A 13,147-nucleotide genomic window follows, 5' to 3' on the forward strand; every position below is an offset into this window, starting at 1 on the left:
AACCCTATTCAAAATTTCCCTCTAGCCTCAATGAGGGCATGACAGGATAGACTGGGAGAGAATTTGAGACGGCCCATTCAATTAAATAGGTTAACATAAAAGTGATGAGGGTGCTACTCTGCTTGACTTGTAATGGAAGTTTGTTCCGTGGGTAAGGGATATATTGAGATATGAAGCTGTAACACCATGTCTTATTTATCTGCAGATGAAGGTTTAGTTCTTTCAGCCAAATATTTAATGAACCATTAATTCTGAAAAGGAATAGGAGGTCAAATAGGGCTGCATCTTTTAAGGCATGAAATGCTAAACATAGATCTCCACAGAGGACTTGGTAAGAGACTGAGTACAGAGAAAAGGCTGCCAGTATCTCCTGATAACTAAGATTTTTGAGGCCTGTGATCTTTTTGGTTATGAATCTCTGAGGTCTCTAGATTTCTGTGATATGTTTTGATAAATACATGCAAAAAGGTGCATTATATTCAAAATGATGGGTCTGATAAGATATAAATAAATCAGAATAAGACTTTTTTGGATTTCGTTGCGATGCCTTTGGAAATTAGATGGACCAGATGGTCAAATTATAAGGAAGTATCAACAAGAGTGCCTATTTCCCTTACAACAGTGTCTGATTTGTGGGGTGCATCTCCTATATGTTTTGTTTATCAGACTGAACTATGCTACATTTTTTACATTGAATTTGAGACCATTGCCCTTGCAGCAATTGGTAACATGGTCTAAGGCATAATGGATGAACTGTGAGTCAGTTGATGATTGGATAATAACACCCAGTTTATAGTAGTCTGCAAACTTAGTTAACCATAGGCCAGGATTCCTGGCCTGAAGGTCTGAGTAGTATATGCCAAATAGGACAGGCCCCAAAACTTGAGCAATGTGGTACACCACTGCTAACTTTTTTGCTTTCAGAAGTGGCACCTGCTAATCTAACCACATGTATTCTGTCAGGCAACCAGTTAGCTATCCATCACACAATATAAGGATTTACATTCAGATTTACAAGTCTATCAGTAATGCCTGTTTGGGAAATAATGTCAAAGGACTTGGCAAGGTCTAGACATGCTGTTTATACTGCATAACCACTGTCCACTGCTTCATTTACTTTTTCAGAGAAATGAATGCAGTTAAAGTGGCACGACTTTCCTTTGATAAAGCCAAATTGATGAGAGTTCAGAGTTAAGAGATTTTTCAAAGTCCAGATAAATGAAGTCTGAGATAATGTGCTCCACAGCTTTACATATAAGGCTTGTGAGACTAATGGGTCTATAGTTACCAGGATCCGTAGATGGGCCACCCGTGTGTAATTGCATTACAATGGCTGTTTTCCAGGTTCAGTGGTTACATGTGAGTATGAAACACATGTGAGTTAGTTATTTAGTCTGGCCATCTCTTTGTTGAAAGGTATTCAGTTTTTAAATCTCTGTAAAAATAATTGTTGAAATGACAGCCTAGAGATGAATTTTTTGAATCAGTTCAAACAGACATTAGTAGGGTTTAAGCAAACTACACCAGTACTACAAATGTATGGACAATATTACTTTAGATCAGTTTTGTCCTTTGCTGAGATGCCTTCTGGGATGAATCTGCACACTTTCCTGTATCCTGAAATGAGTGAACTGGGGTAATTGGAGAATATAATGAATAAATAACAATGTGAAGTCTCTGGCTGCTATGAAACATTCAAATGGTTAAAAGAATAGTTGATCCTTCATTGTCATTTGCATCTTTTATCAGGTAAATGCAGTAGATAACACAAAGTCAGTTTTCTGACACAGTGATGCAAACACAATAAACACAGAAAAAACACTTTTAAATAAGTCATCCATTTAGTACAGAAGCATCATCCTGCTAGTGGACTGAGTTCAGAAACATGACTGGATGCTGGTGGGGCTAAGTGAAGATGATAGTTAAATCTTTACTTTTACTCGCACAAACTTTTTTTTTTATTTTAGGATATTTTTGTTCCCATTTCTGTTGCCCATTAAGACTCCCCTCGAGACAAAGCCCATTTGCTCCTCTACTCTGGGAATTTCTTACAGAGCTGAGACAAGAGCTGTCCAAAGGGGCCATCACTCAGCCAGCCATAATGGTGTTTTTTGTTCATACCCACATCCTGGTAATGACAGCAGTTTGAATGGCTTAAGCTCACCCCCACTGTGACAGTCCACAATCCCCTCCTTTTCCAAATGCACACTTCTGCACACACATTTTGAAGGTTATGACTTAGTGTTGGCTTATTGTTGTGCCTAATGCCTGCCCCCAGGCCATCCCTGTGTCACCATGCCTCCTCCATGAGTGTGTGCGTGTGCCCAGCTGTGTCCCACCCACATCCACCAGGATTGGCCCTCCCATCCCCTGTCCCACCCATATCCACCAGGATTGGCCCTCCCACCCCCTTACCAACACCGTCAAGTGTTTGAGCTGCTAACTGAACTCAGATCACCAGAGCTGCTCTCAAAGTTTTATCCCTCTATGACACCATAACTGGAACTGCACAAACGTTTTTGGTTATATGTTTTAAAGGCACAGTAATCTCACAAATGCAAAACAGTGCATATGAACTCCAACAAACAACTACTAAAAAAACTTTATAAGTAAACATTTTGCTCATACAATGAACAAATCTATGGGAGTACAGTCAGACATATGGCAGGTACATCATGGTAGACATTTTTTAGGTATTTATTTTGTGTAAAAAATTTAAATTAAACCAGCTCTGTAATGCTTATCATGGTTTATAGATATATATTTTATTAACTGTCCTTTATTCAGAATGACTTAGGTGCATCATTTCTTTTTTTTTCTATAGTACTAAAAATGCATACTGTCTAGAAACATGCATTGTTTGATAGTTGGGCTACACTTGTGTGTGGAGGGGGCTATATTGGTATACATTTTTTTTAAAATCCTGGATACTACACACTGCATATCTTCTGATTTTAACTTGCAAATTAGCTATATCAAATCTGCCCAGAATGCAGTTACCACATTTACATTAACCACAAATAATCCAAATGAATTTCAAAGCATGAACCACAAACAGTTCAGAACCTAAGAAAAGTTTTATTCGGGTCTAGTGATTCAGCAGAATAGCCTTCTAGGCCATACATGCTGAAATAATATTTTCATATTCTGAAAAAAATACTTACTAAATTATCTGCCATACTAGGTCTATTTCTAAAATTTATAGCAGGATGCTGGGCCAGTGATGTTTGTAATATTATTTTAACAAACCTGAAAATAATTTAAAAGAACAACATATAATTCTACTTTCTTATTTATTCTGGTAAGAGGAACAGTTACTATACATACCTAAACCAAATTTTTATGCAAGGACAACAACAGTTAGGTGTTTAAATATATGGATGTTTTATTATGGTAAATATAGTTTCACTAGATATTTTTTAAGTTTATCGAGGAATATTATTTACAATTATATAGCACAACAATGGAGCAGTTATGCCAAGTTATTTATGGGTTTTATAGATGCAATTTACATTTGGGGGCACATCCATTTTTTCAACATAGTACAATTCATGTTTGTTATTTTACTGATGATTTTTTTGTTTGTCAGGTGAAACAGATAATTCCTTTCAGTCTGTGAAAGAGAATTACTCCACGTATTTTAGTTTTACAGAACATACAGATTTTCAAAAAAAAAAACCTCTTTTGTGCTCCTCTCACTCAGTAACTGTAACAAGTAGTTTGCTACAGTTACTCATACACCTGCATACTGACAGCTTTAGAACATCAGCAAGCTTAGTATGGGCATTCATTTACTGTAATAAGCTACAATATACTCACGGCTTCATACATTAATGTCAGTACTGCACTCCTTCACCACTGAAACCTGATGATCATACCCCTATCAACTTGTGCATACAACAGCTGCACCTTCTGCCCTGGCTTAGTTAAGATTTTGGATGGACTGGATTATGCTATAACTGGTTATATGGTTATATGGATGCCTGACACCCTATGTGTTCTGAGTGGCATCATAGCCAGGCAATCAGGAGGCACCATCTTCTCTTTAGCAAAAAACTGTCAAATCATGGCCACTTACACATGGCTGTATGTACAAGTGATAAATGGCAAAGTGAAGACACAAAATTAATAATATTTCATTTGGGCATACAGCTGACAACTGTCACAGATGCCAAGACCAACTACAGAACCTCTTACTTCAAAAAGCCATTATTGATTCTGTGGCTTTTGCTATACCTTTTTAGCCAGAGAATCATAATCTTTTTTGAGGTTCTCTGCTGATTTCTTTTCTTCAGAAATGGCTTCTTCTACATCTAGCCTTTTCTCTCGAAGCTGCAAGGTATTTTCAAACAGCTCTGGATCACAATCTGTGTGAAAACGTAAATAAAAAGGATCAGTGAGAAAGTGGTAAAAGCAAAAAGAAAACCAGGTTCGACATCCACACACACACACACACACACACACACACACACACACACACACACACTGCAAAAAGGGCACAACAAAGCTCTTTTTTCCACATTTTGTTTTTTTTAAAGCACTACATAGCAGCTCAGAGAATATACAGCCTTCTGGCTAAAAGCTCACTGATTGCCATGTGAATAAATATAGAACTAAAATATGTGAGCATGTCAGACTCAATGACAGCAGTATCAGTTGTAGGAAACTAGAAAAAGAAATGATGTCTTACCATAATGTTCCATCTGTGTTGTAGATCTTCATTCATTACTGATAGGACTTTGGTTCCATCCTCGGAACTAACACAGCCGTTTCCAAACTCACGCCAGCTAAAAACTCTCAGCTAAGACCTACCCATAATGCCTCTCTCATAGGGTTGCCACCTTTTCAAATGCCCAAAGTGGGACATTTTTGGTACAAACGTCAGATTTTGCAGTGCAAAACATACCCAGGGCCAGTACAAAGGACAGAACTTCACTGTTTTGCCTAAATAAAAGCTTATTCTTGTAGCATTTTAGTTGCTTATTTTGTTTCTTATAACATTTAGGTGTTTCATATACAGAATAACTGTTTTATGCAACTATTACATAAAATATAGGAAATATTTTTGTCCTAAAATCTCAGGACATTTGCCATTTTTTCAAATTTTTTGCAGGACACAACTGCCCAATGAGGTACTGTCCCTCGCAAAGTGGGACAGGTGGTAACCCTACTCTCTCATAGTCTCTCCAGACTGAGTTTGCCTGCCCCTACATTACAGAGACAGTAAGAGAAACAGTAGGAGGCTCTGTCTGAGCAAATACCTTAACCAGGAGTTCCTGAAGTCAACCAGGAGTCCAGGCAGGGGGAATGAGGGTGGGAAGTAATGAATGAATAAAGATCTACAACACAGATGGAACGTTATGGTAAGACATAACTTCTTTATCTGATGTTGCAAATTATTCATTCTTTACTGATAGGACCAAGTCCCCAGCTACTTGAGTCCTGGGTGGCCCCAAGGAAGGATATTCCTGAGCACCATAGAACCAAAAGATGCACATCCCCTGGAGGCCAAATCCAATTTGTAATGAGTGATAAAGGTATGAGGTCTTGCCCAAGTGACTGCTGCACAGATATCATCCATACAGGCTCTGGAATGAAAAGCCATATAAGTAGCCATCGATCTAGTAGAATGAGAGTTTATTCTAGAAGGTAAGGATAGTTTATTCTGATGGTAGATAAAGGTAATGACATTTCTAAGGCAGGAGGATAGAGTCACGTTGGAGACAGGTTTACCCAATCTGGGTCCCACAAAGGCTACAAACAATTGATCCATTTTCCTGAAAGATTTAGTCCTGTCGAAATAAAAATGAAGCTGCCTATGAACATCAAGGATATGCAAAAGATACTCCCCTCTGTTTGAACGCTGAGGGAAGAAAACCAGCAGGTCAATAGATCGGTTAATGGAAAATCCATAAATTACCTTGGGCAAGAAGGAAGGGTCAGTATGAAGGGACACTTATCTCTGTGGAAGTTCAGTTAAGGTCTCTTGACACTCAAGGCCTGCAATTCAGATACTCTTCTCACTGAGGTAAGTGCTACCAGAAGTAGAGTCTTCCATGATAAAAAATATATATCACATGAATCAGAAGGCTCGAAAGGAGGGCTTGTTAATGACTTGAAGTATCAAAATCAAGTCCCAGGGTTTATGGGGACTTGACAGGAGGTATAAAGTGTAATACTCCTTTCAAAATGGTTTTGCACAGACAGTGTGATATAACAGAAGAATTATCAAATCCATTATGAAAATTTGCGATAGCTGCTAAATGCACAGTGATTGTCGATGTTGAGGCTCCTGCATGTAGAAGAGTAGTCAGGTATTGTAGGATCTTTTGAACAGGCATAGAGAAAGGGTCTATGTTCTGATCTTTGGCCCAAATAGAGAACCTAGTCCATTTACTAGAATAAATTTTCCAGGTGGAAGGTTTGTGTGAAGCCAGAAGAATCTCACAAACGAGAGATGAGATATCAGGCAGCATGGCAATCACTGGAAGTGGAGGAACCAAGCTGTGAGCTTGAGGCTGTGGAGATTGGGGTGAATCAATCCCTGAGGATGAGATAGCAGACCTTGAGACTGATCCAGGATCCACGGGCTGTGAATCAGATGAGGCCATAGGAAAGGAAACCAGACTTGACGGGGCCAATAAAGGGCAAAAAGGATCACCTTGCTTCCCAATCTTTGAGCTTTCTGGAGGAATTTCGGGATGAGGGGAAATGCAGGAAAGGCATACAGCAGACCCGGGGGCCAATCATGCGTTAGAGCATCCCTCAGTGATTCCCCCTGAGGGGGGATCAGGGCAAAGTAGCTTACACATTTGTTGTTTAGAGGGGAAGCAAACAGATCGCAGCAAGGCCTGCCCCAGTGGTGGAAGATCCGATCCGCTATTACAGAACTGAGGGACCACTCATGAGGCATCAGGATGTTCCTGCTCAGAATGTCCGCAATAAGGTTGGAACTCCCAGGAATGTGCGTTGCTATAAGAAAGCGGTTGGAAGCTATCGCTCAGTGCCAAATCCTTATGGCTTCCCAACACAGGGGGTAAGACCTGGTTCCATCTTGTTTGTTGATATACCAGACAACTGACATGTTGTCCAATTGAATTGCAATGGTCCCAGAAGGGAGGGATGTATGGAATGCTTGCAACGCTAAGAGAACTGCCCTTAGTTCCACGACATTTATGTACAAGTTGGCCTCCATTGGGGACCAGGTGCCTTGGACCGTCTTTCCCTGGAAACGCCCCATCCACCCTAACAGGGAAGCATCTGTGGTCACCATGGCCCTGGGCTGGGGGAGACAGAATGGTCAACACCAAAGATTCGATTCTGCTTTCATCCACCATAGCATTTCTTTCTTGCAAAGGTTTGTAAGACGTATCATGTGGTCGACTGGGTGGGTTAAAATCGATCATTGTGAAGAAAGGAGCCTCTGTAATATTCTCATGTGCAACCTCACTAGTGGTACTAGGTGCCATGGAGCCTAAGAGTTGCAGTACAAGGCATGCTGGTATAAAGGTCTGTGGAAGGAGGGCCTGGATTTGGTGTCTTATTTTCGAAAGCCTGTGAGGAGGGAGGGAAGCTTGACATGATGTTGTGTCGAAGACTGCTCCAATGAATTCCAGTGTTTTTGGTGGGAACATTTGAGATTTGTCCTTGTTTATCATAATCCCCAAGCGGAGATCAAGGCCTTGAGTGTAAGAGAGGCTGCGGGTTAGAAGATTCCTGGTCAAGGCGGTAAGGAGCCAATCGTCTAGATATGGAAACACCTGGAATCCTTGTAGTCGAAGATAAGCTACTACAACTGCCATACATTTGGTGAACACTCAGGGGGGCTGTCAAGAGACCGAATGGCAGTGCCCTGAACTGGTAGTGATCGGCTCCCAGCCGGAAGCGAAGAAATCTCTGGGAGCACTGAGCCATCTTTATGTGGTAATACGGGTCCTGCAGATCTATAGAACACATCCAGTTGTCCTTCCCTAGAAAGGGGAGAATGGACTGTACTGTGACCATCCGGAATTTTTCAGGTTTGATAAATTTGTTCAATAGGCTGAGATCCAGGATTGGTCTCCAGTCTCGTGTCTTTTTTGACATTAAAGAGAACCTTGAGTAAAACCAGGATCCTCTCTGTCTGGTGGGACTGGTTGGATGACTCTTTTTCTTAGTAGCTTTTCTATTTCTAAGGCTGCTACCTCCCGCTGATTGGGTGGTACGTCGGGGATTCATTTGACAGGTCTGGGTGTTAAATTGAATGGTATCTGGTAGCCTCTGGATATTATTTTCTGCACCCAAACATCGGTAGTAGTAAGTTGCCAGGCTGGTAGGTGCAGAGAAAAATTACCTCGACTGCTTCCAGAGGAAAGCAATCAGACCGCTGCTCAGGAGCACTGGTAGGGTTGGCCGAAGAAGAAATCTCTAGTGCCCTGGTTATATCATGAAAAGATCCTTGGGATTTCTTGAACCACGATTTTCCTCCCCTCTGGTTCCTGGAGTAGGACCTCTGGGGGTGGAAAAACGTATGCCCACAGCAGACAAGGTTGTTCCATCTTTCTCACTTCATGCTAGTGTGTCTCATACTTTGGGACCAAAAAGTGCAGATTTGTTGACAGGCGCATTGACGAAGGAAGATTTAAAGAGGTCTGCGAAATCACACAAACACATCCAAGCATGACATCTCATGACAATGCTTGATGCAACAGCTCGAGTTGCCTCCTCTGTGGTGTGAGATATCAAATGCATCAAGGAGTTCGAGATAGACTCAAGGGTAGCTAGCTACAAGGCGACAGTGTCACGTACCTCATCAGGCAGTACCCCCTCCAAAGAGGAAGACATTGCAAAAATAAGGTCTGTTTGGAGGCAAGTGAAGTGTGCCAGATAGTTCAGTGACCGAATAGCAAAGGTCGCTGAAGCATACATAGATCCACTTCCCATAGTCTGTCCATGGCCCGAGACTCCCTGTTCGGAGGATAGACAGTGGAACTATCTTCTGCCAGTTCCCTCTTGGTGGCCGTCAACTGCTAGGCCAGTTGGGCTGGTCTTCGGGGGTGGATAGAATTTTGTCCAGTCTCCAGGGGACAGGTTCTACATTGTCCAGGGCCTTCCAGGCACACTGCATGATAAACTTTATAAGCTCATCCATAGGTGGGGTCACCCAGGAAGTAGATGGCAGGGCACAGAAGGACTGCAAGTACACCGATTCCTCAGAAGAAGGGTTAAAGGACTTCTAGTCTCCCTGCTGCTTGAGGATGTCAAGAATGTCTCCAAATGAGACATCGTCTGGGGGAGACCTTGGGGACCCTTCTCCCTCATCGCAATCAGTATCCTCAGTGATAGATTCCTCAGGGGAATCAAGGTGCTTCCTCTTGCATCATTCCCTTCAAAGGGAGGTCTTCTGGCTCCCATGCCTAGGATCCCAAAGTAGGGGGTTGGGATAGCTGCATGTTAGAGGGGGGGGTCTGGTGTCGATGCCATTGGTGTTGACTGCAAGCCTGTGGAGGCAAGGATCCTCTCCATTACCTGGAAAGCAGGCCCACCTGAGGAGGGATGGGAGCCCAGAACAAAGAAGGACAACCTTGGAACCAGGGTCACACCCCACCCTGAGGAGCTCTGAGAGGACTGGAAGCTGTTGGAGCCATGGACATAGATGGTGCCAGTGAAAAATAGGCACCGGGCTAGGGACCAAGGCGCCAACAATTCAAACACTGCTCCAAGAGTGTACCAGCTCCAATGGAGCCAATGCAGCAAGGAAAGGTTGGGGACGACAGCGAAAACTCCGCAGTCGGAGCCAAGAGAGTATGCACCGGGGTGGTCATCGGTACTGAGATCTCCAGGGCCTGGGTAGAGGCTGGAGGAGGATAAACAAGTGAGTATGCTGTGAAGGGTTCCGAGCCAAATGGGACAGAAGGTCTAGCTGGGGTGGGCAATCCCCTAGCTGCCAGAAGCTGGTCTACAAACTGCACTACATCTTGTTCAGAAAGACTCCCGGTGGATCTATAGGAGGCTGCTGAAGGAGAGTCAGGTCTTTCAAAAAAGGGGCTAAACTGGTGCCCCAAAAAAGGGTCATAAGTTGGAGAATATCTGGTTCTTGGGAGATGTTCAACCTTAGGAACCGAGGTGATAGTCTGTGGAGTCGAATAAGCTACCAGCACCATGGCCGGGGATGGTGCTGAAGCGGCTATGCTCATCAAAGCCAGTGTCGGAACCAAGGAAGGCACTGAAGCTGATGGTGCCGAAGCTGGAACCGAAACAGGAGTCAGCATCAGAGATGGCACCGAGCAGGAAGACAGAAGGCCTGGTGCCGAAGAGGTCTGTGCAGAGGGCGTCGGAGAAGCTCGGTGCCAACTCGGTACCATAACTGTCGGGGATGTAGGAACCGAGTGACTCTGTTTTTCCTTGTGTTTCTTGGATTTAGGAGGTGGTGAGACGTCTGACCCAGAAAGAGCCTCCAAAAAAGGCGTTTGGACTAAACCTTTCAAAATGAACTTGTTTTGTGCTCTGCTATAGTGCGATTGCTAAAACTAGAGCAGATGTCACAGCATTTATATGGTCCATGCCCAAACAGTAAACGCAGCGAGTGTGAACGTCCGAGTTGGTTATCTTTCACCCACACTTGTCGCACTATTTAAACCTCAGTTTAACTTTGTCTGACATAGTACTGACAACAAGAGCTATCCAGAAGGAAACAACAAGGGAAAGAAAAGGGGAGTTTTTTTTTTTTTGAGAGGATAAAGAGAAATACCACAAGTGGTAAGGACTGCCTACCAAAGGCAGGAGAGAGGGATGGTACCAACAATGGTAAAGGTTAACTACCAAAGGCAGAGGGCAGGAATTAGAAGCAGGTTACAGGCAAGGGTAGAAAACAGTGAAATTGACTAGAAAGAACAAAGTTTTGAGAGAAACCTACACAAAAATACATTTTCACTTAGCTTGAGAGAGGGGGAGAGAGAGAGGCTAGGCATGTCTGACGAGGAACGTGGCAAATGAGATCTGGAGAGACTATGAGAGGGGCATTATGGGTAGGTCTTAGCTGAGAGTTTTTGGCTGGTGCGAGCTTGGAAACGGCTGTGTCGGTTCCGAGGATGGAACCGAAGTCCTATCAGTAAGGAATGAATAAAGATTTACATCATCAGATTATCGGTTATGAGTTCGGAGAAAGGGTGAATGTTTCTCACACCACACTTTTAAGATTACAAGAGAATAAATATAATAATTCACTATACTGATACATAAAATACTTCATCACAAAATGTATTTGTTAATTTAATAAATTAACTGGCCATTTTATAGGTTCATAGGTTGATACTAGGCTATCTGTCCTAGGGCATTTATAAGCCTAGCCAGAGTGTGTTTGGCTTTCACCACCCTTTTAGATTAGTTGACTGTGCCTCTGTATAGTAGGTCACAGAAGGTAGCCCTTTTAAGGTTAGTTTACTGTACCTCTGCCAAGCAGGGACACAGAAGAGATCCCAGGGGTAAACTTACGATCTCCCATCCACTCGTCAAGATTTCTCTTGAAGAGGGTCAGTGAGGGGCTCTGCCTAACATGGATTGGGATTTTGTTCCAGAGTGAGGGGAACCTCTGGGATATGAATCTGTCCCTCCAGCATGTACTATTTATTTCTGTGCTGAGGTTCAAGTCCCTGGAGTGTGTAGCTCTAAGGGATTTGGATTTCCTGAGGTGAAGCATGTCCATTAATTCTGGGTTGGACATTTCTTTATACGTCAGACACAGATCGCCTCTGAGTAGGCGGTATGAAACTGAGTAGAGCTGGAGTTTCTTTAGCCGAGCTGCATAGGGCATCTGTTTGAGCCCCTTGATCCTCTTGGTGAGGTACTTTTGGGGTCTTTCCAGTTGCTGCAGGTGTCGGGTAAGGTACATCCCAAATGGGGTATTGTATTCAATTATGGGCCTGATAAGTGATTAGTAGAGGGGCACAATAACCTCTCTTTATCTAGATGTGAATCCGTTCATGATAAGGTGGGCTATATAGAAGGTCTTTCTAACCACTTTGGCAACGTGATTGTCAAAGGAGAGATTGCTGTCTACTTGGGTCCCCAAGTCCCTAATTACTTCTTCCGTACTTAATGGATTACCACCTATGTAGTAATTTGTGGGCACTTTGTTTTTCCCAAAGGGGATGACTATGCACTTTTTGGCATTTAGCTTTAGGCCATGGCTCTGGCACCAGTTATCCATCTCTGTGAGACCCTTTTGGAGGATGCTTGTGTCAGTCGGAGAGATGATTACGGCACCCAGTTTGCAGTCATCTGCGAACTTGGTCAGCCATAGTCTACCCGTGTTAGCCTGTACCTTTGAGAAATATATACCGAACAAGATAGGTCCCAGGACTGAGCCTTGTGGGACACCACTTGTAACTGGTTTAGAGTCTGACATGGTACCTGCTATTCTTACCATGTGGGCTCTATCCCTGAGCCAGTTTGCAACCCATTTTGTGACATAGGGGTTGATATTTAAGCTGGTGAGCTTATTTATGATGCCCGAGTGGGGTATTGTGTCGAAGGCTTTTGCGAGGTCCAGGTAGGCTGTGTGGACTACCTTCCCTTCATCTATGGCTTTGGTAACTGTTTCAAAGAAGTCGACCAGGTTCAAGAGGCAAGATCTGCCCTTAACAAAGCCGAATTGGGTAGGATCCACTGTCTGGAGGTTCCCAATGTCTTTGTTTATGATTTCCATGATGATACGTTCCATAGCTTTGCAGACCAGGCTAGTCAGGCTTATAGGGCGATAGTTTCTGGGGTCTGTTGTGGCACCACCTTTGTGGAGTGGGACCACTGTTGCTGTACGCCATTCCTTGGGTACATATCCTGTAGTAAGGCTGAGATTGAACAGCGACTTTATATGAGGGTTTAGTTCTTCTTGGAGCTCGTGTAAGACGCAGCCTGGGACACCGTCTGGTCCCATTGATGCTGTGTTTTTTGCTTTGGAGAGGGCAGCTCTCACCTGTGCATCTGTGATCTCAGGAAGGCTACACTCTGGTTGGATAGACATTTGCTCTTTTGGGGGGGAAGGGGGGAGACGTTTGCACTGAACCTTTCTGCCAGGATGTTGGCAATGTCTGTGGGTTCAGTGTATTTTTTGTCATTTTGCACTAACTCAGAGCATATCTGGGAGTTGCCTCCCAGGTTTCTGACATAA

General features: G+C 43.2%; 1 protein-coding gene across 1 annotated transcript in view; it reads right to left on the minus strand.

Moving 5' to 3' along the window:
• CFAP44 (cilia and flagella associated protein 44) overlaps nucleotides 1-13,147 on the minus strand; it is a 1,689,287-nt gene that overhangs the window by 134,748 nt on the left and 1,541,392 nt on the right. Inside the window, exon 34 of the mRNA XM_044073142.1 lies at nucleotides 4,237-4,367. Coding sequence (XP_043929077.1) covers nucleotides 4,237-4,367 — 131 coding nt within the window. The remainder of the gene's footprint in view (nucleotides 1-4,236; nucleotides 4,368-13,147) is intronic.

This window comes from Protopterus annectens, chromosome 5.part1 (assembly GCF_019279795.1).
Source record: "Protopterus annectens isolate FY-2018-M chromosome 5.part1, PAN1.0, whole genome shotgun sequence".
Lineage (NCBI taxonomy): Eukaryota > Metazoa > Chordata > Ceratodontiformes > Protopteridae > Protopterus > Protopterus annectens.